Below are 22,912 nucleotides of genomic sequence, written 5' to 3'. Positions count from 1 at the left end.
GATTTCATGGATTCATATTTCATTATTTGTAGCTTCTGAATAGGCAAAGTGCCCACATTGAAAAAATACTATGTTTGAGATAGTCAAGAGAAATGAAATCAACATACTTGATTATTATGATCACACATTGAGGACAACACAGAATGTTATATTCACCAGGTGATAAACATGTACATTATATATGCATTCAGTCTACGTAGGTTGGCCTTATAGCTTTTCTGGACTGCAGTTGTTGTAGTGGACCTCTTTTATATAATGCCAAACAATTCTAGAATAAATATGCCAACATCTTTTTTTAGAGCTCTAATTGTCTGGGTTGTTGTTTTTTTGTTTTGAAATAAAAGCTGGTATTAATTCAGCATTTTATAAGCAGGTTTATGTCTCATATTTATTTTGAAGTCTAGCAGAACATGGAAAGAAAAAGATTTTTGGGGCAAGGTTTATTTTCCTACCTTTTAAGCATAAGAAGAGCATGGATGCAAATCTTCATAATGTATCAGGAGTATTAATTCATCTCATATTTACTCAGGCATCATTGAAATTTTATGCTGAGTCGTTGGTTTTTTTAACTTCAGGGAAATTTCATTTAATAGAGCATGTAACTGGCAACCTCTCACCTTCCTTATACAGGTTTTCTCCTGCTGAAAATGCCATTCTGGATCATTGTCTTGTAAAGTGAATAGCCAGCCATTTTTAATTGTTGTTTACAAACAACAGATTAAATATATATAACTTCCTAAAATATATGTAAGCTAGTATTTATTTAAGAAGAAGCCCAAATCCAAAATTAATAATTTGAATGTCAAAATATAGCTTTTTATTAAATCTCCAAAACTGGTTAAATGTTAATCAGAAAACAGTGTGGCATCATTCATTTTTGCTTTGTTTATTAATGTATTGCACACCTTCCGTCGCCTGTGGGACCTCCAGGGCAACTAGCAATAAATGCTATCATCAAATTTTGAAACAATGGACAGCTTAGCAATTATTAGCATCACATTGGCCCAATTTGAACACAACTCTTGAGCTAAGCCATGGTGTAGCAGAAATGAATAAATGTGCAAGTTCCCAGAACAAAGATTATAGCTGGTGCACACATCCCCTGATCCTGCTGTGCTACCTGGGGCTAAGTCATGTTTTGGCTTAGCACTACATCTGAACCTAGACTTATTGGTTTCTCTGCAGAAGACAAACCATAACAAACCTTGTGGTTTGTTTTCTCCCCATTGACAGGCTTCTTTCAGGTTCTGCTACTCCACTCCTGCAACAGATTTAGTCCAGAAGGAGACTCAGAAATAGCGACAATGCTACTTGCTATGCCTGTACCCCCAAGACAAGTGATAGCCTTTCTGGAATCTTGCTGGATATAAATACTTTCAGGGCAGCCTATAGTCAGTCCATTGTCTCAACAATGGGTTATTTAGCTTACTCTTCTGCTGACACCTTGCTTGAAAACTGCTGATTTCCTCCCTGATGCAAGCAGGATTACATCCTAGCTTATTTTCCTACTTTGTAGGAACATTAAGCCAATGTTCCCAGATTCAAATGCAGTGAAGAACTCCGGTGTGCTGCATGCCAGGATTTTGCACCAAAGCAATGACACTTTCTCCAGGTTTCATAAACAAGGGTTTATGAAACCTTGATGGTTTTCCAAAGTGGGTCAGTGTAAGTTCAGATGTGATTTTGTGACTGCTCATCTTTCTTGGGACAAAATGGACTGTAACATCGTGGCTTCCAAAGTACAGATTTGAAACGTCCTGGCTGCTTATCCAAATCATATTCTGCATAGTCCATTAGCTCTCATCTTTCTCTTGAGAAAGCTTCACCTGCTTGTTCTTTGAGACATTCAAACTGCAGCACACTTTCTGGGAAGTTTCTGTGTCACTGTGGAAGCATGAACACTACGCTCTTTTGAACTCTAGAAGAACTCTTGATTCCTTTGTGTTTATGATGTTGCACTGAGCCATGGCTGCCTACATGAACCCAGCATGCTAGATGGCTTCTAGCTCAACTGTTTGAAATAATTCACCTAGTTAAAAGGTGTCTTGGAAACGGGGACAGCTATTATGAGCCAAAAAAACCCAACCCCTATATTGTTGCTCTGCTTTGCTTTCAGTGGGAGTGAAACTCCTTCAGAAGGTACTGCATTAAAGATCTAGGGAAACAACTATCAGCACTTCTGTAAGTAAGTGGGATTTTTCAGGATTGAGCCTGTCAAAGTGCATGTTTGGCATTAGCTTGTGAGAAGCAAAAGCGAAGGCTGACTTGCCAAGCATGTTCCTAGTTTTGCATTGTCTTGTTAACCCAGTGCAATTTTGAGTTTAGGAACAACAAGTTTCCACATATTCACTTTGGCTAGGTCTTTGATTTTTAATGCCTTTTGGAACAGCTCTATAAAATTGTCATCTCTGTGCTTTGTTCAGATCTCTTCCAGCAGAGCTTCTATTGCAGCTAATATTGTTACTAAATTTGTCTCACTTTTCTCATTCTTCTTGTATCTGGAAACCATCTACAAGTCACTGAACTTAGTTCTAATAATGTCGCAAAGAATGCATCGCTTAATTCAAAACCTTTGCCTTTCATCAAGGATGTTAGGATTCTAGCAGCACTAAGCAACCTGAACTTCCAAGTACTTGTACCAGAGCAGCCCGTCTGTTAATTCATCCTGTTCCATTGAACCACTTTCATCTTTGCTGCCTATGTGTGGATGAAGGGGGACTCCATTTGATATAATGCAGCTGACAACTACAAATTCACTTTTGGCAGGCAGTACCTGGATATGTTCTGTCTCCACATGCATGGTTATTACTCCAGATTGGGTATTTGGCTCTTGAACCTTTCCAATTTGAATTGTCTGAAATATATAGTGTCAGTCGCATGAACTCTACAAATGTATGCAACTCACTAGCAATAACCGATGCACTAGGGGTGGGTGGGTTTCAGATGTGCTTTCTAGAGTTGCCAGGTCTTCACCTGGAGATGGTGCTTATCTGATGAGAGGCCACCCACATTCAGACAAGTACAGACCTAGTCAACCTAAGAGAAATGTTTGCCAATTTATAGAACAGCTATGTTCATAACTGTGTCCAGGCCTTTTTTTCAGCTAGAGCTTGCCAGAACTCAGTTCCAGCCCCTCTCAGGTGAGCACCATTGCCATTATAAGAGAACAAGGGAGGTGCTTATGGTGACTTCTGGCACCTCCTTTTCTAGAATAATAGCACTGACTATGACTTATCTCTGATGTGTGATGTCATACTCAAGAATGTACATTTTTCCTCATCATGAACTCACTCCATCTTATCTCCTTTGTTTGAATTCTTTTAATTTGATTTTTATTCTTTCACTTTTTCGTATGCACTTGTATAAGTATTTTCTGTATTATAAAATAACAATAAAAATTATGCTTTAAAATATGTGATATATTTTGAAAATGTGTAAGTACCTGTAGCTTGAAGGATCGTAAGTGTAGGATCTATAGATATAGCATGTATATCTGCCGTTTCTCAGATATACTGTTTTAAAACATGTCTAGACTGCTTCACAACATAAAGCCATCAAAGAGGTGTACATGGTAAAAAAACAGAATAAAGTACAGAAGCACCAGCTCTAAAACAATAAAACTACTTCAATCAATTCTAGAACCACCCATACAAACTCTAAAAAAAGGAAATAAATTCATCAGATATAAAAGATATAAAATTTCCCCTTATAACCAGCTCCATCTCTGGTGCAGATTTTATCTCTGCTAGTTTTTGTTTATAACCTCTTTCATTGTTAATATGCTTGTAAAGCAGCTGTTTCTTTTGATGTATCACCTGCGTATCAGGTAAACAGCTGGCCTGAAATGCTGCTATCATACCACGTAACTGAGATTATTTCAAGCTGCTGCAAAACCACTCATTTTAAGAGAAACTGACTCTGAAAGTCCACCTGTGGCTCATTAACCAACTCTTGGGGATCGATCAAAGGGATTTAAAAAATCTGGAGATTATAGGCATCAATCAAATCAGCTGGGCAAGTATGTAGTTCTCTACATATGACCCCCTTACTTCTGCTTGACTTATCTACTATATTGTTTCTTTGTTATGCAGTGATTTGAGTGTCTCTCTTGGATGTGGAAAAACCCAGGTTCCAATCTCTTAGCTACGAAGCTCAGTGGGTGGCCTTAAGCAAATCCTCAACTTTCAGCTAATGTACCGCACAGAGAGATGTTGTAAGGTTAAAAAGATGCCCTGAACAACTAACTACGTTGTGATTCCCAAATGTATAGAGGACTATTATTATCTTCATTCCATCATATTTTAAGTGGATGCTATCTAAGCATCACCGTTTCAGAGACCATTATGGCTTCAGCATAAACAGAGACACAAGATGTTTGTGCCATGCAGTCAGAATGTTATATACTCCACTTTTCTTTTATTTAACAACAACAACAAAATCCTGGAGGCAAACAATGACAAATTTGTAAAATAGTAAGTTAAACTAAATAATACATTAAAGTAATAAAGTCAACACAAAAAATAGCAGCAGACAAAACATACAAGCTGAGAAGGCTGCAGCATTATCACTAACGGGAATGAGACCTTTACATTTACATTTACCTACCTATAGGTAGCGGGTGGCGCTGTGGGTTAAACCACAGAGCCTAGGGCTTGCTGATCAGAAGGTCAGTGGTTTGAATCCCTGTGATGGGGTGAGCTCCTGTTGCTCGGTCCCAGCTCCTGCTCACCTAGCAGTTCAAAAGCACGTCAAAGTGCAAGTAGATAAATAGGTACCACTCTGACGGGAAGGTAAACGGTGTTTCCGTGCGCTGCTCTGGTTTGCCAGAAGCGGCTTAGTCATGCTGGCCACATGACCTGGAAGTTGTACGCCGGCTCCCTCGGCCAGTAATGCGAGATGAGCGCCACAACCCCAGAGTCGGACACGACTGAACCTAATGTTCAGGGGTCCCTTTACCTTTATCTTTACCTTTACCTATAAGCATATTGCACCTCTGGCTGTGAATTTATCAGGCCAAACTCATCTTAATAGGTACAGATTTATATAAATGTACTACTTATTGATAGTTTTACTGTTTGCTTCTTTCATGTAAGTTCCCCATAGTACCAAAAGGCATTCTAGATGTTTCTAGTCCTCTTTGACTCTGATAATTTGGCTAACATGTGGAATTGAAGCTGTGTACATCATGACATCTTGGCTTTTAGCCTGTATTAAATATTTGATCTAAAGTACTTTCAGTGAAATTATTATAAATCACTTGATTTCTTTTTTGATTAAGCTGCTGAGTTTTGTAAGTAAAGATTAATGGTTTTAGCTGCAACATTGACAAGCCAAGAGTGGTTATTATTGCCCTGGTGTTCCAGCCAGAATTTCATTCCCTGAAGCTAGGTACACTCCTTTAGCCTAGTAGCAGGTTTACTTATAATTTACTTCCTTGTTAAACCAGTACAGTGGTACCTTGGTTCTCAAACGCCTTGGTACTCAGACAACTTGGAACCCAAACACTGCAAACCTGGAAGTAAGTGTTCCGGTTTGCAAACTTTTTTTGGAAGCCGAACGTGCTCCGTTTTGAGTGTTACACTTCTGATTTGAGTGTCACACTTCCATTTTGAGTGTTACGCTGAGGTCTGTCTGTTTTTGCTATTTATTTTGCGTTTTTGCAGCTCTTTTTGTTTTGTTTTTGTGACTGTGTGGAACCAAGTTCAGCTACTGACTAACTGATTTTGTGACTGCAGTACATCGTTTATTGCTTTCATTTTATGGATCAATGGTCTCGTTAGATAGTTAAATTGCTGTTTTAGGGGTTGTTTTTAAAAGTCTGGAATGGATTAATCCATTTTGCATTACTTTTTATGGGGAAGCGCACCTTGGTTTTGGAACGCTTTGGTTTAAGTTTAAGAACCAAGGTACCACTGTAATTGAGATGGAAGCCAAACTAAATCATTTTTCTTCTTTTCCCTTTAGCTTAATATAACAAACATGTTATCTTGAAAATTTTAATACCACCGTCATCACAGAGGTGTCTGTGGAGGGGATAAATTGATTGAAAATGTATTGTATTGTAACTGTATTGTAACTTTTGAATACAGTGGTACCCTGGGTTACGTACTTAATTCGTTCCGGGTTACAGTACGTAACCTGAAAAGGACATAAACCGAACAGTTCGTGTGCAGACCGAAACCCCCCGGAAAAACCGAAAAACGCTCTGCGCATGCACAAATCATGTGCACGTCGGGTTGCGCTTCCGGGTTAGTGGAGTTCGTAACCCGAAAAGTATGCAACCCGAAGTGTACGTAACCCGAGGTACCACTGTAAATGTTTTTTTGAATAAAAATAAAAATAAATAAATAAATCTTGAACAATATTAGAATGAGAAACTAATATTAGAATGAGAAACTAACATTAGAATGAGAAACTATTAGTTTTTGGGTTCTTTAAGCTATTAAAGTTCTGGTGGTAAAACTGTTCAACAGTGGAATGGACTTCCTTGGAAGGTGGTGGACTCTCCTTCATTGGAGGTTTTTTGAGCAGAGATTGGATGGCCATCTGTCATGGATGCTTTATCTGAGATTCCTGTACTGCAGGAGGTTGGATTAGATGACCCTTGGGGTCCCTTTCCAACTCTACAATTCTTTGATTCTGTGATCATTTTCTTACATGGTTGAGATTAGTTGCTTTAAGCACCCCCCTTTTTATTTTTATTTTTTGTGATAAAGGCTTTGTTGCAGGGCTCACGTTTCTCAGACACAATTTATCTATTAATTTAATAAAATTTAAAAATGTAGGAGTTGCTCTTATTTGGTAAAGTGAAACTACTCAAAACAATGTACAATAATATCAACAGCATACAGTTAGAAATAACAGTAGCAAAGCACCGCAGATCACATCACAACCCAACTGCAGATATAACCAAGGAGGATCTTCTAGAGACCTGCAACAGGGAGCTCAGTAAATCCTCTTTAGAGGGGAAATTCCAGAGATTGTGTGCAACAGCAGTGAAAGATAGAACACAAAACTATGCCAGCCCTTCAAATATCAACAAATGGCAGAGTTCATCTGTGTGAAGATACTCCAGATGTGCATACAATTGGGAAGCAAGAATAGTGCAAGACAGACTAGATGGGGGAAATACAAGAGCCTAGAAATGGTCTCGGCTGAGGAACTATCAGGGAACCCATTAGAAGATATAGTGATCCCAACAGTAAGATTATTAGCAACTATCTACAGAGGATGAAATGGTTGGACAGTGTTCTCGAAGCGACTAGCATGAGTTTGGCCAAACTGCGGTAGGCAGTGAAGGATAGGCGTGTCTGGTGTGCTCTGGTCCATGGGGTCATGAAGAGTCGGACATGACTGAATGACTGAACAACAACAAAGCAGATTGGTAGGGGGAAAGGTATGGAGATACTGCTGGATATCAGTTCCTGTTGACTTCCCCCATCATCTTCTTCTCTGGGACAAGCAGCATTGCCAAGATGGTGTTTTAAACTCCAGCTAATTCTCAAACAGTGAAGGCAGGGCTGCAAAATGACACCTCTGAGAATATCCTGGAGGTCATAGGTACCCCTCAGAGTGCTGTGTCTTCAAAACTTGCACTAAGACCGACAATACTGAGAACCAAACTATTTGTTACTTTAAATGTATGATCGTGTGCAACGTACTGTATCTGGTTTTTAAGCATGGAAGGAGTGGAATTAAGGTTTGGATCATAATGTGCAAGGAGGAGAAGCTACCCTTTTCTGTTAGGACTGCAGCTCTCCTCATGCTGTAGTCACAATCCTGACCCTCCGCCTACTGCTATTTTTCTTTTAAGAAACAAAGCATTCAGTGTGATTGTGAATTTAATATAGCATGCAGTTTTGGCCCCATCAGGCATATTTTTACCTAGAAGTGAGATGCTAATCTTGCGCTGAGGTAAATCCAGAGGGGAGAAAACAGTTTAAATTCACAAAAGATAAACTGCTGTAGCAAGATTGGAATCTATTCCTTTGACATAAACCGGGCTCTCTGAGTAAAAAAAAGTTGTGTATGATACTTCTTTCTGTCAGACATATAAAGCGATTATCATTCCAGTGTATAAACATTTTTTTAGCTCTACATTTTACAACTGTTAACACTCATTATATCTTGCAGCTGTTGTCAGTCCTCGACAAATGAATGAGCCTGACCCAATAGAAGAGACCCTTCGGACACAAATTGAACAGGAGAAGAAAAGGTTGTTGTAAATTATCACATTTTTAAAACCTCAACTTACATATATGTGTTTTCAAACACATTAAAACCAGAATTAAAAAATCTAAAACACAATTCTAATTTCCCCCCCTTTTTTAACCCTACATTAAAACATCCCACCCACACTAGCTGCATAAACCATTTTTCAACAGTGGTACTAACTATATATTGTTCAACTGTGGGGAATGAATGCAGCCTTGTGACTACCCTGTGATCTTCTGGTGAAGAGTGGTATACAAATTTAATATTAAATAAATAAATAAATTTACAGCTGCTTAACTAATCAATCAGTTCTTGGAGCTTTAACAAAATCCTCTTTTCCTCCAGTCTGGTCCAGTAACATTTAGCGAAGGAATTCCCTTTCCCACCAGGTGGAGGCAGTCTTACCAGACTTCTACTTATGCAGCTTCGATTTGTGCACCTGTTTCCCAATCCCAGAGGGGATGTTTTTTTCAAACCTGCTTATGTGTGAACATTTCCGTCACCAAACCTGGTTGTCTGTTGGTAGTCTGGATTAACACCGGACTGGGAAGGCAGAATGACAAAGTTCACAGCGTACTTCTCCACATTCAGGATACAATGCCTGTAAAGGCCCTTTAACAGCTTTGTTCTACTTAGGACATGTACACACAGCAGTTTAAAATGGATTTGATGCATCCCATGTGTACATCTTTTTTGTGTTGTCCACACAACATTGACCTCATCCTACTGGCAGCTTCACCCATTTAATTCAAATTTTCCGCTTCTGCAGATAGTGTGGTAAGGGGAAAAAATCCAAAATCAAATTGAATGTTACCCTACTGGGGCATTTTGTTTGCAGGTTTTGGGGTTTTTTTGTTTGTTTTTTTAATGTATGTGGTGATGTTTTGCCATTTATCACCACACCCCTAGTTTTGTTGGCAAGGTGCTTGGCGGCCCATGAGAATGTGGCTTATATGAAAAGAGAAGACCTTTGGGCAGATTGAGAGAATGTGTGGAACCTTTATAATCTGAGGCAGTTTTTTGCCCCTTTTCCATCCCTCCCCTCTGTTTTTCACTCCACTCTTTCTATCTATGTCTTAAATTCATTGACTGTGGTCTGGATATCTAGAGGAGCTCTGAGAGGACAGAAAAATATTTGAATGGGACACAGTTTTATGGGAAAGGGTTGGATGTGTACAGGAAGATTGCATTTATTCTGATCCAAATGTTTTGGAATACAAGTTCCTTTATTGTATTGTTATATTTCAATTTTTCAAAACTGTAAATAAAATAACAAATATCAATTATCAATTTTGCTTATAAATTGGTGAACTTGGTCACACACACACACCACCAACTGGCAAACAACAGGCCGGTCTCTCCAGCTTGCCATCTGTGGGGTGGGGTGAGGAATGAGAGGAGTGAATTTGGTGCAGCCCTGCACAGTAATTAAGAGTGTTTCTTTCCAGAAGCTTCCGCATTATTATTCTATAGCGAGTTTTACTTATTTTTTTTTCCTTTCTGCAGTTACAAAACAATGTTTACACACTTGAAAGGAATGAAGATAGAGATTGAGCACTTGCAGCTACTTATGGAAAAAGCCAAGGTGAAGTTGCAAAAAGACTTTGAAATTTGGTGGTCTGAGGAGACGAGAAACTTGCAGGTATCCTCAATATTTAAATTTTGTCTTGTACTTATTAGAGGAAAAACATGGTTGAAATTATCTAAATGGGACTGTATTTAAGGCAGTATTTCTCCAGTCTTACACATACATACCTGTACATACATACATACAGTACATGTGTATGTGCGCAGGAGGAGCCCAAAATTCAGCCGCTGATTAATATGATAGGAGACTTTAATTGCATAGATCTTAACCTGTGTAAAATTCTAAGTCCCTTAAGTCACTCAGATCAGCCAATGCCTCCTGATCCATTTTGAAAGCCTGTGACCTGACCTTTGACATTTTAAACCAATCTTCAACACTTTATTGTAAGGCACCAGGAATTTCTGACTTCAGTGCTAGGATGGATGAGTGGATAGAAGGAAGGAAGGGTGCTACAGAAGTAGACAACTGGTGTGGAAGATTAGAATTGTAGAGTAGGGTTTTTATAAAGCATTTAGTATTTAATTTTAATGGAGATGGGGCGAACCCACTGTTTTCCCCATTTGACTTTTGCATCCTACCTGTGTAATGTTTCTTTCGGCCCAGGAAGAAAAGCCACTTCTGAAAAATTCAGCCAGTGTAGTAAAGATTCCTCCTTTGCTTCTTGAAGCCCAACCACATTCATACGGTACCAGGTAAGATGGTTATCTGTTTGAAAATATGCAATATATAATTGGCTTTTTTATGGTCCCCTGATATTTTAGTGTCACTTAGGACTTTAATAGCTCATGTCAAATTCATACACATATGAACGCATACATGAAATGGAGCTGCGCTTTGGAGATATAGCCATGCTAATATATAATGAGTTGAGTTCCATTTGATGTCGTGAATCCATGTTGTGAGTTCAAACAATGAGATTGTAGAGATGGAAAAGAGATGGAAGAAGTGCAAGGAGTACTCCTTGTAACAGGAGCCATGTACCGTACTTTTCCGTACAATGTTTTTTTACCTTAAAACAATGCTTAAAAATTGGGGTCGTCTTATACATGGGTAGTGTAGAGGGGGAATGGTGAAAATGATTTCTGTTTTGAGTAGTAGGTTGTCACTGGCATTATTGCGGGTGATAGGCTGCTGTGGCAATGTCCGCTTGTGATTGGGCGTTGCTGCGGCAATGTCTGCTTGTGATTGGGTGTTGCTGCGGCAATGTCCGCTTGCGATTGGTCGCTGCTGCGAGAATGTCCGCTGGCGATTGGTCGCTGCTACGGCAATGACTGCTGGTGATGCGGCTCTGCTGCGGCAATTGGGCATCTGATTGGCGGTGGCTGGTGTCAATCGGAAATGCGATAGGCTTCTGCGTTGCGTTCGATCGCAAGCATTTGGAATTTGGGTGAGCTTTTTTCGGCATTCCTCCCATTCTGCACAATCTCCCCCCATTTTCTTAATATTGAGTCCCCAAAATTAGGGGGCATCTTATCCATGGGGGCGTCTTATAGACAGAAAAGTACGGTAAATACTCTGGGCAATAATACTTCTAAATCCAACACAAGTCATCCAGGGTGAACAAGGTTGCTTCTGTCCCATATCCAGGTCTGGACCCAAATTGGAATGGGTCATGCAACCACTTCCACCCCTGACTTTCACTCAGATGCTTACCCACAACACCAAAATAGTCTCTCCCTCTAGCTAGATGTTCACTGGAAACTACCTGGTCTCGCACAGATGCTTCCATTACTCCCTTCCCACCTCCACAAAGCTGTCTCTTCTGAAGTACTGTAAATAAGGGAATTCTTCCTCTTCCTAGGTTAAGTAGTTAAGAAAAACCAAAAGCAAACATGGATGAGTGCTATAAATGTAGACTAGCATTTCTCTTGGAGTTCATTTCAGTTTGGGCTGTGTCACATGACTATTTTTGATATGACAAATGCACCAAATGTCTGTTAGGTCTAAGTGCTAGTTATATTCTCTGATTGCTAATTTCATTTGTCTTTGAAAACTTGACAAATGGATAGATGGGTGACTAGGGCGTACTATTGTTGGATTTGGTTCTTTTTCTTGGCAGCCAGATTATCAGGTAGCCTGGAGGTTATGATTATAAGGCATGTAGACGATAAAAAGCCAAGAGCATGAATAAAATGTGATATTCTATGTGGAAGAGACTGTGTAGCTCCATTTTTATTTGCAGATATCTAATATCATCCATGCCATTACACTCGTAATGACCCTTTTAAGTTCTCCATGGACCTTATTCAAGGCACTTTAGTGTTATTGTGCGCTAAGCCTGCTAAACCCATTTTATGCAGCTATGTTCTCAGTGTGATGCATGAAGAATTTGTAATGGAGCTCTTGACACTGTGAGAGGGAACAGCAAATTTTTATATCCCACTGTGCTGAAAATTTATTCTTGTCCCCTTGAAGCCTGTTTGAGGCATTAACATTTCGGAGGCAAAGTTTTTAGTTTCCTACATTTAAGAATATAAAATAACAAAATGCTTGCTTCCCAAGGATTCCACTGAACCTGAATGACACAGTAACCTAACTGATTCATTCCCGCAATTGCATAGGATGAGACCTTTTGACTTTATATTTTCTTTCAACTCCGTGGCCTTGGAGCACAAAAAAGCTCTTTGTTAAATCCATCCAGAAGCCAACTGGTAATTTACTCACAGAAAGGGATCTAACCATCATCTTCCATCAGTCAAGCTAATAGGAGTAGTGAAAGTTGACATGAATTATATACTACATAACAATGAATGTGGGTTCAGGTATAGCTAGAAAGTCATTTGTAAGAGGAAATTTAGATAGCAGATGGATAAATGGCTATAAACGCTAAAATTCAGGAGACCTGAAATAAGAATCGTACGAATGTATCACTAACATAGTTACCAGAAAACTACAACTACAAAGATTCTGGTGGCACTTTAAAGATTAACAAATTTATTATGGCATAAGCTTTCCTGGACAGTAGCTCACAAAAGCTCATGCCATACTAATTTGATAGGTCTATCTCCAACATTCTCTGTCCACTGGAGCAAGAGGTCTTGCTGTAGCAGATGGATAGATTTTGATACTGTGCAGCTGAGGAATCCAACACAACAGTTGTATCAACAGACATGCATTGTGCAACAAATTGTACAATCTATTGTGCAACGAAGTTACCAGCAACCTGCTTGTGCAACTCTTATTTTACTGTAACTTGGAAGTATTTTTCTGCACACGACTCTGCTGTGTTTGGTGCCTGCACTGAAATAGGATTTCCGCTGTCAAATACCATGTAGCCCTTGGTGAATTGATTGACTGTACCTGTTGAGTGTGAGAGGAAAAGTAAAGGTGAGGGTAGCCAGTGGGTCTCAATCCTTTGGTGAGTTAGGGACTTCCCCTGCGTGCGAAGACAGGCTTTGGTGGGTTGAATGAATGAGACCAATAGTACCGTATTGGCCAGAATATAAGCCACACTTCCCCCCCCAAATTCTGACTGTGAAAAGTTAAAGTGTGGCTTATATTCACGACCCTATGTATGCAGCCAGGAGCGCATAGTTCCCTGTCCTCTCCCCTAAGGCCAGGAAGGGAGAGAGCGGGAAAGGGGAAAGGCCACCAGCAATGCAGTGCGGTTCTCCCCCCCCCCCCCCCAGTATGCAGCCAGGAGCAGCAAGGAAGGGAGGGGCTTATATTCGGGTATTTTTTTCCTTTCCCCCCTCCAATTTTAAAGGGTGGCTTATATTCGGGTGCGGCTTATATTTAGGCCAATACGGTAGGTCCAGTGGTCAAGAAGGAAGTTACTGCACATGCTGTAGGAGGAAATGAGGGGCAGGTGAGACTTGTCCACCGGGAAAGTAGTCCATCTAGGAGAAGGAAAACTCTGATCCTATATCTCCAAGGGCTTGCAGTTATACTCATTTGTGATAAAGGCTTTGGTAGTAAACCCCAGGGAAAAATACATACCCACTGCCTTGTGGGGCATCTTAAGAAGAAGAAGAAAAGGATAATGTGTAAACTCTATACAAATCCAGAGTTGAGTCCCTAAGATAGTGCCTTGTACACCTCCTTCTGGCAGCTCCTGAAGCCAAGCTGTATGGCTTTGCTTTCCCTTGAACCACATCAGCAAGGCTGAGAGGGTTTTTTTTTTTTTGTCTGGGCAGCCCGGGACCTCCATACACACACACTGCCCAGGTTTGTGCCCCAGGGAGGTCACCTTGGTGCTGCTAACACAGCAAAAACAGTGTGGGAGGAAGCTGTTACAATTTACTGGTCTCTGTAGTGGGCACTGCAATTCTCCAGCGGTTTGACTTCACCCACAGAGAAACACTCCACTGTCTCTCAAGGCAAAATAAATAGCTGATACTTTCAGAAAGTTACCGAGAGATGAATCCTCCCATCTTGACTCCCATTATTTGAATGTGCATAATAAACCAGACTTTGAACGCAAACCGAAAATGTGAGCATCTTAAATATATTATAAAAATAGGAATATTTTAAAGGACTCCCAGTGCATAACAATGAGATTTAAAACAAGGTGAGAAATATTGAAAAGGAACATATCACATTTCAAATAATTGAAAGCTCAGTGCACACAATGTTAGACTTTATAGTAAGATAGCTGAAGTAAGGCTGGTGAACGTCGCCAACACTCACTGCATTGTTAGGAAGTCTATGAGCTTGTAGACCCTTCCCAAAAATGCTATGACTGAATACTCTTTCTAACAGCCTTGCTGGAAATAGTGACTCTCATCCAATTAGAGCAAATTAAATTAGTTGTAATGATCGTGATGAAGAATTCTACAGAGAGGAAAGATGACAGATCCTTTTTGTTTCTGATTTTCTGAGCTCTGCATTTTGCTCTGCAAACCTAAGATTGAGCAGTGAAACATTCAGAGAAATGAATACTTTGCTGAATGAGCGGCCCCCCTGGTGCCCCCAAACTACTTTTCAAAATTTGGTGTAAAAAAGTGTCACGGAAAACAAAAGCTGGAGCAGATGCTGTGCTTCCTCCCCACCACCACCACCACCACCTAAAGAAAAAGAAAACGCTTTCCCTTTTAAAATGTCTAAGGAAACACAGAGAGAAATTAGGGATTCTGCAAAACAATTCAAACAAACGGGTGAACATAGTGGATGAGGGTTTGCCTGCTAATCTGATTATCAGGGCTGGTTCAGTTGCAAGGAAGGGTAATGCATGGAAGGTAATGGAAAACACAAAGATGGGTCATTGTTTCGTTCAGTTCACAAATAAATACCAAGAGGGCAATGTACAGGCTTAACTTGGATGATTACCTTCACCTTTTATCTTCTTGCTGTACTTTGGCAGGACCATTTACCTCTCTTCAAAAAGATCTGCCTTATTCTTGCAAGCATGGCTTTCCATGAAACTCGTTCCAATTCCCAGCTGTTTTGGGTTTTTGTTTTTGTTTTGTTTTTAAATAAATGGGGCAAATCTATATCTGAAGTGCATTAGACTAAGGATCTCTTGGTACAATAAAAGAACTCACAAAATCAGAGCCATGGCTGAGATTGTACTTGCTCTTCAGTGCTGTGATTTCAGGATTTCCAGGATTGAGGGACTTTGGTTTATTCCTGCTTTCTCAACTGGGTGGGCAGGAAGTCCTTTGCCTTGGTGGAGTCAAAAGTCTGGGACCTTGTCTTCCAGCCAAGGAGATATGCTTTCTTGGCTCTTGTGACACTGTTAAGAAACTATGCTTTCCATTCCCTCTTCATAAGTTTCTATCTTTTTCTTTTTGCCAGAAGTATCTGTTTAGGAGCCAATTTTAACATAAACTCATAAAAGCAAAAATACCCCAAGCTTGCCATCTAGTGGTTAAATCTTGGCTCAGAATGATATGTCCAGATTTCAAGTCAATGCTTGAAATAGTGGCACAGCAAATCATATGCCAGTCCAAATGTTAAGGAGTTAAGCGTGATGCATACATTTTGCTTTGCTATGGAATGCCGTGTGACATTCTTCTCAGCCACTGGTCTGCAAGTGATGCCCTCATGAATTGTGCCATGACCATATTTTGGTAAGTGGAGAAATAAAGAATGAAGGGAAGGGAAGAGAACCAGTAAGCTAGTGAAAAGAGTAGAGAAGGTAAGAAAACAAGGGATAGCTATGGAAAACGGGAACAGCATAGAAAAGTAAAATGTAGCCCATACTGAGGATGAAATTGAAACTGGGTACTGTTATCTGGAATGATTATCATCTGAATGGTCTTTGAAGTCCCATTTGCTTAATCCTAAGAGAATCGTTGCTGACCATTTTCTTTCTAGGAAATGACTGAATTAGACAAATATTTCACTCTTTTATATAGATTTCTATGAATTAAACATATCCTTTGTCAAATGTGACATCATTTGTGGCAGTCTGAAATGAATTTCCCCCCCAGGGTTCCAAATAACAGCAGAGCCAGCTTCAATGAAGAGCGTTCTGTGAAGAGCAGTCTGAGCAACTCGCCCTCAAAAGCAAGGTAACTGCATGTTGTGCTAAGAACCCAACAAAGACACTGAAGCCCTCTTCAGAATTTTTTTTTTAATTGGAACACGTGGAGTATTGCTGGGCACGCTAGTCCTGCCACCAGTGTTGCCATCTCTACCATCCACTTCGGCCTTTGCTCCTTCACACACTGAGTGGAAAAACTGAAAGGGGAACCTATGTTCATTCAGGGGCGCATGACGAGGCTCCTCCATGTTCGCTCGGGGATACCCAACCATACAGAAAATGAAACCCTTGCTCCCCACTTGCCACACTCCTGATCAGGATTGGGGCTCCCACACAGCTCTTTTTACTTGAAAAGGGAAGTGTTTTTAAAAGTAATCGGTGGTTTGGCCCTTAAAGTGGCTTGCATGTGAAACTGCAGTAAAAGGTAATCTTGCCCATAAGCACTTGCAGCTTATGTGGCTTGAGGATATAACATGCACTGAGCATTACCATTTTTATCTCATTCTTGCAACAGCCCTAAAGAGATACAGTAGATGTTTCCCAAAGTCATTTAAGAAGCCTGTGGGATTTGATTCAGGTGGTTTTTGCACAGGTAATGTGCAGCAGTTGCTGCTTTGCTCCAAGCAGTCTGGATAACCCCTGTGTGCATGCAACCATAGAATGCCCTGGGACACATAGAATGTATTTTCCCAACACTCAGTTTCAAGTAGCTGGAAAATTGATTTTCTCCTTATTTTTAAGAATGTAATGTGAGTACGTGTTGGTTGTAAAACAGATAGACATGTGCAATTTGCAAATCCAGTGCTCTCTCAAATTATGCTTATTGCTACCAAAACAGAACATAATCCACCAGCCCCTGTTCCATCCAAGAGTCCTGAATAAACCTAGCTGAAATAAATGAACAGAGGTTGTGTAGCACTTTGAGGATTAGGCCGATATCCTGAAGACAGAAAACACAAGTTATTTAAATAGTTTTAAGGCTTTAACCCACCCTGGGACCTTAGGGTGAAGAGCAAGAAGAAATAACAACAAACAAACAAACAAACAAAGGTATCCACAGGAAGGAATACAAAATCTAAGCAGTAGAAAACTCAGATAAAAGCTTAACTATACTTTGCTATTGCAGGATTTCACCGGACCAAAGTTCATCTATCTCCTTCACAGGAGACCACCAAACAGATGCTGACATTTTAGCTTTCATTAGGGCCAGGCAGAATCTCATACAAAAGAAAGGTAAGCCTTGCTAAGTGCACTACTGGTCCAAGTTGTGATCTGTGTTATAGCATTAATTATCTAGGGATATGATGCAATCTCATCCAGGTTTATAGCAAAGAGTCAAAAGCATGTGTTTCATAAATGTGTCCCAGTATGGAGCATTTTCACATTCATTCACGTTAAGGTAATGTCTGTATTCACCATAGTCCTACACATTGTTTTTAAATGCACTGTTGTGCTGACCATTTAGGATGCTCTTGAAAGGCTGGAAGGACATCATTAATTAAAGGAGTAATAATAATGGGCGGCTTCCAACAAAATATTAAAATTACATTAAAACATCAGTAGTCCAGAACCTAAGTCAGAGCAATGGTCAAGCCAAGCCAGTGTCCTTTTTCTATAGTAGCCAATCAGTTTCCTTTGGGAACCCCACAAGTGGGACTTGAAAATAATTGCCCCTTCTGGTGTTCTCTAGTAACTGGCAGTCGGAAGTATATTGTCATTACCCCTGAGGTCCAGCAATCGCTAGGACGCTGAAACAGAAGTCTACATGGCCAGTAGCAGAGAGCTGGTTTCAAATTCCTGGTTCTCATCCTAATACTAGTGATCAGGACCCCACTGAACTTGAGGCTCAGTGGCAGGCACACAAAAGGTAAAGGCAGTCTTGTTGGCCAATAAGAAAAATATATTCATTAAGACCAACCAAAATGTCACAAAATAGTGAGCAAGCTTCAGAGTTCTCCTGAACTCTTTGTCAGGCTGGACGTTTAGCAGAGGGTGTGAGGGGTAATCTGGCTTGCTGATAAAGCCATCAGGTCTGCTTTAGTCATAGTCTTTGCATGGAGTGTAGAGATGGCAGAAGTAGGTGGATTAGGTTCTCCTAGGAGCTACGCAGGCACAAACGAATATGCACAGTGACTGATATCCTGTTTTTGAGAATATAAAATCAAACAGTTACTTGGATCTATTTCCAGCCTTAAGTTTTTTCCAGTCTTCTTGTTAACCAGAGAACAGAAATAAAGGAAAACACTGTAGTTTTTATATACTGGCAAAACTGGAAATTAATTTTAGGTAGCATACAAGGTAAAAGCCATTCATCCCTCACTTTGCTAATGTAAATGCCTACACAAGTAGTCCTTTTTATCTTGTAAATGAGCCTTACCTGCTCTTCTTCATTTTAAAGGTTCTTTGTGCAGAATAGGATGGACATCTGAACCTGGGCTCAATCCACAAACCTTTTCATTTACATGCACTACATACTCAGGCTGTGTGCAAACCAGCCCTTAGATGATGAATGTATTACATTTCACTCGCTTAGGAAGGTAATTAAAAATGGCAAGTGGTAGAAGACATTCAGTATTAAATAGACAACAGTGGCACCCAAAGGTAACAAGGAAGCTATTCATCTTTATAAAGAAAAGAGAGAGATTCTTTGTAGCAGCAGTTCTGTAGGGATGGGAGCAAATTATACAGAACACATAAAAGCAGCTGTGATTAGTGAAGCAATAGCTTTCCATCACCATGCAATTGCTGACGACAGCATTACTCAGCAAGCTATCAGCACCTGCCAGATGGTGTTAGCATTATCCCATAGCAGAGCTTTAGTCTATCTCTGTGGTTATCAGCAATAATTGTTGGGTGTAAACACCTTCCATCCAGAGCAAACATTTAGACACTTAGGCTTTGAGATGTCATGTGTCTCAATTTAGTAAACTTGTTGTCAGGCTCTTTCTAAATATATCCTGATGCTGAATTGTAAGGTATTCCCCAGCAAACCATGATGAAATAAAGCTGGTGAGTTTGTCACCCAATTTCAGTACAGCAAGAAAGCATGGCCAACAAACTAGAAAAAGTGCAGGTAAGACAACAAAGAGTACTTATGCCCTTACAAAAACCTAGTGGGTCTATATCTAGATCAGTTTTAGTAATTATGTAGGATGAGTGATCTGAATAAGTTATGGTGGGATCTATTACCCATCCTACATTGTTCAGGAGATCTATTCATGGGATAAAGGTGGACTGTGGGCACATGAAACTTCCTTAAATTAACGAATTTTAGGATTAACTAATATTACAACAGGAAAATTCTAGGTGTTGTTTGGATGCTGTTCTGTCCTGTTATCAGAGACCAGAAACTATGGATTCTTTGTTAGGATGGAGTTCAGGACCCTGGATAGCTCAAGCAGGATATTAGCTCCAAGGAAGATAGAGGCCCTTTATGCCTTTTGGACTGGACTACCTCTCTCAGGCTCCACCCTTTGCTGAAGAGTGGGGTGCCTTGAAGGGGTAACCCTCAGGTCTGGAGCTTCACACTCATGCCTTATGTGCTGCTTTCACTGGAAGCAGAGGGGCAGGTAAGGCCTCCCTTTCCCAGCAATCTGGCTCGGGGTCCTATCTCTGGGGGTCCAAGTTTGAAGCAGCTCTAGCTAAAAGGACTTGTGGCTGATAGGCTCTGGCTTAGGCCGAGTGTTGGGGCCAGCGTTTCTAAGGTTGTACCACTGATCTCTTGCAATCTAGCTAGAACCTCCTATTTGCCTTCAAACTTTTTTCAGATTGTCTTGATCTGCAAGCCATGTATAGCTGATTTCCAGGTCCCATCATGAATGCAGGAACCCTCTGGTCCAGATTTTACAGTCAGGAAAATTTCAACTGCAGTTAATGTACCTTTCAAAGAGTTTCTGGTATACAATACTCCTATATCTGCTGGGATAGAGTCAAAGCCACAGCTTCCAATAATATATTTTTCTGCAGCAATTTTTCTGGCTGCAATTCAGGATCAGGATCATAGCACGTGTTTATGAAAGTATTGAAAATAACTAACCATTTTAGAAAGATTTTGGAATTTTATTTTTGAATCAATAGAGGTTTAGAAGGAATGCTATGTGAGCACCCATATTTACAGCTCCTTTTCCTAGTGACTATCTTTCTCAGTCAGTGGCTGTCTTTACACTGAATGAACAACAGAACAATGGTGTTCTTTTCTTCCTGCTCTAGGAAGCTAGTTGCCCAATGCCCTCTCTGGAATTGTGGAGCCTGTACTAGACTTTTGTAAATCAGTGAACTTAGGGCGATGAAAAAGGCCAGATGGTGCCTAGAGTGCAAGTGAAAGATGTGCTGTGAAGCTGACTGAGCATGAGTAAAACAACATAAGCTTGCTTCAGTGTGGTAGTGAGTGTGGTGAAGAGGGCCCACTTCTCTGCCTCTATCACACCCTCAAATAGTTGTCCAGTGGAGCTTTTTCAACAGTCTGAAGTCTGTTGACATCTACTCCAGGGAATGGGATTTTAGATCATTTGGAAGCCCATTCTGAATTGTTTGCAAGGCATTTCAAGGATAAAGTTGCTCATCTCTGTAGCAGTCTTGATGGATGCCACATCCACATTCACTGTAGTCTCCAGTGAGGTGTCAGCTACAACTTCTAATGTGTAACTTCTTGGGATCAGTTTTAGTTGATTTGGAGCTGTAGAACCTTTGGTGTTGTTCCCCCACCTTCAGCTGGAGGTCACTAGGGTGGTCATGCCCCAGGACTTGGATCTTGTGCTGATACATTGAAAAAGCCCAGAAATAATTCATGGTATCACATTTCTTGCTGTTGAGAACTGTAAAGAAGAAGGCCTTTCTTTGCTTTTCCTAACATTCCTAGATTAATAATTACGAGTTTAAACCTAATGATTTGTGCCTGACACCTTTATCTTTACCCTTTCAGGATTGGGAAACAAATGAATTTTGTCATACAACAAGCTGCCTTTTCAAAATAAAAACTAGCAGTGCAGAGCTACTGCAACACCAAATGAATGGACCTTTGAGCTACAGCTGAATTTACAGGAGGCAAAAAAACTTTGGTTTTGTCCAAGGAATAACATGACAAAACGTAAGCAACTGGAGAGGATATCCATCCTGGCTTATGCTATGGGGAATCGGATGGCCATTTTATGTAGCTTGTAAATGTTTCGATTATTTAGCAATTCTAAGAAGACTTTTCCGTGCCTAGCACAAGCAGAAGAACTCTTTGCCTGGGATATTTATTTATTTTTTATCCCTGGGAATCTTATGAAAGAGTTGCCCAGTTCTCCACAGGTTGGATTTACACATCATGTTAGGGTTTTGGGGTTTTGTTTTGTTTTTTGGCTTTGGTTTGCTTTGGATCAGTAGCACTGTGCAAAACACAGCAATTATTTTTATCCCTTATAATTTCATATAGAGCTGTTAATTTAATGCCAACAAACTTTTTTTTTTAAGAAATTGTGAAATGCCAACTTTCATATATTTGGATATTATGAATTAGATTGCTAAATCCCCTCTTCATTATAAAAGGAAATTTTCATAGCTGTATTTGCAAAAGAATGAGGTTGGTAGTTAAACTGTAGTCCATGGAATCCTAGTTTGTCAAGTTGAGAGCACTGTGTTTTTAAACTGCTGGATTATTTTTCCAAATCTGTGTTTGCTTTTTTGCATATAGGATTTCCATTATTGCCCTTGAGATGCTGAGAACCTGTATGTTTGTGGACCCTCTTCCCCTCTATTTTTGGATAATGTATTATCATAACTATTTTTGGAAACATTTGTGCTCAAAAATCAGTTTCTGTTCAGGGCTTTGCTGAACGATGACTGCCATATATCAGAAAATAATATGTTACTAAATGCAGAAAGACCACCAAAAAAAATCACTTGACACAAGCTGAGAATTAATCAATGTGTAAAGGAAAATTGTAATGTTTATCCTCAATTTCTCCTCTTTATGTCAGTAAAATCCACACTCTAAAACTTCTAGACAATGAGCTTTACCTCAGAGCTTCACAGAATTTCTCGTGGTGGGCATTTGAAGTGTGCATGTGTTTAACATTTGCATGCATTTTATTTTTGGGGGCTCAGTAAAGCAAAATAAAGACACTCTCACTCAGAGAAATAGATACATGGGGAGAGAGAACAACTGCCATGTGCAATTGAATGCTTTATTTTTCAAGCTGACTACACATTTTCTGCAAATGACCTGAGCCCTGAGATTTATTTATTTTTTAAGAAAGCATTTATGACCTATGGGCTATTGGCACTCAGAAGATAAATGGGAACAGGTTCAGGAGAGTGTTTAACCTTTTTCATGTCTGTATCTTTGCCACTCCAAATTACCAGTTCCCAGTTCCTTGGCCTCATATGAGATGGGGGGATCAAGAGAAGATGTTTTGAGCACCGAAAAGGTTGAGCAGTTCCTCTCTCACCATGGCTTCAGTGCTCTGAATTCTCCTTCCTGAAGCTGCTTTCTTTCCTTCCTTCTTTCCTTCCTTTCTCTAGTATAACACAATGTGTAATGAAGCAGTTTCCCAGGGGAGAGATCCTTGAAACAACCATATGACGGTTGTGTCGAAGGAAGCCATGTGAGCCATTTCATCCAACCATCTTCTCATTGTAGGAAATCCAGAGCTAGATCATCCTCAGTGGCTAAATATATCCAGTTCCTTGAACTTTTCCTC

The 22,912-nt window shown here is 40.0% G+C and overlaps 1 protein-coding gene across 1 annotated transcript in view; it reads left to right on the top strand.

The window, feature by feature from the left end:
- Positions 1–22,214, top strand: part of KIF6 (kinesin family member 6) — a 148,041-nt gene extending 125,827 nt beyond the window's left edge. Inside the window, exons 17-23 of the mRNA XM_033144588.1 lie at positions 8,134–8,215; positions 9,721–9,856; positions 10,406–10,494; positions 16,177–16,257; positions 17,356–17,462; positions 21,151–21,315; positions 21,904–22,214. Coding sequence (XP_033000479.1) covers positions 8,134–8,215; positions 9,721–9,856; positions 10,406–10,494; positions 16,177–16,257; positions 17,356–17,462; positions 21,151–21,167 — 512 coding nt within the window. The 3' untranslated portion in view covers positions 21,168–21,315; positions 21,904–22,214. The remainder of the gene's footprint in view (positions 1–8,133; positions 8,216–9,720; positions 9,857–10,405; positions 10,495–16,176; positions 16,258–17,355; positions 17,463–21,150; positions 21,316–21,903) is intronic.
- Positions 22,215–22,912: the final 698 nt, after the last annotated feature.

Source organism: Lacerta agilis, chromosome 3, assembly GCF_009819535.1.
Source record: "Lacerta agilis isolate rLacAgi1 chromosome 3, rLacAgi1.pri, whole genome shotgun sequence".
Taxonomy (NCBI): Eukaryota; Metazoa; Chordata; class Lepidosauria; order Squamata; family Lacertidae; genus Lacerta; species Lacerta agilis.
Note: the sequence above shows the minus strand (reverse complement) of the source record. Positions and strands in the feature narration are given on the sequence as shown.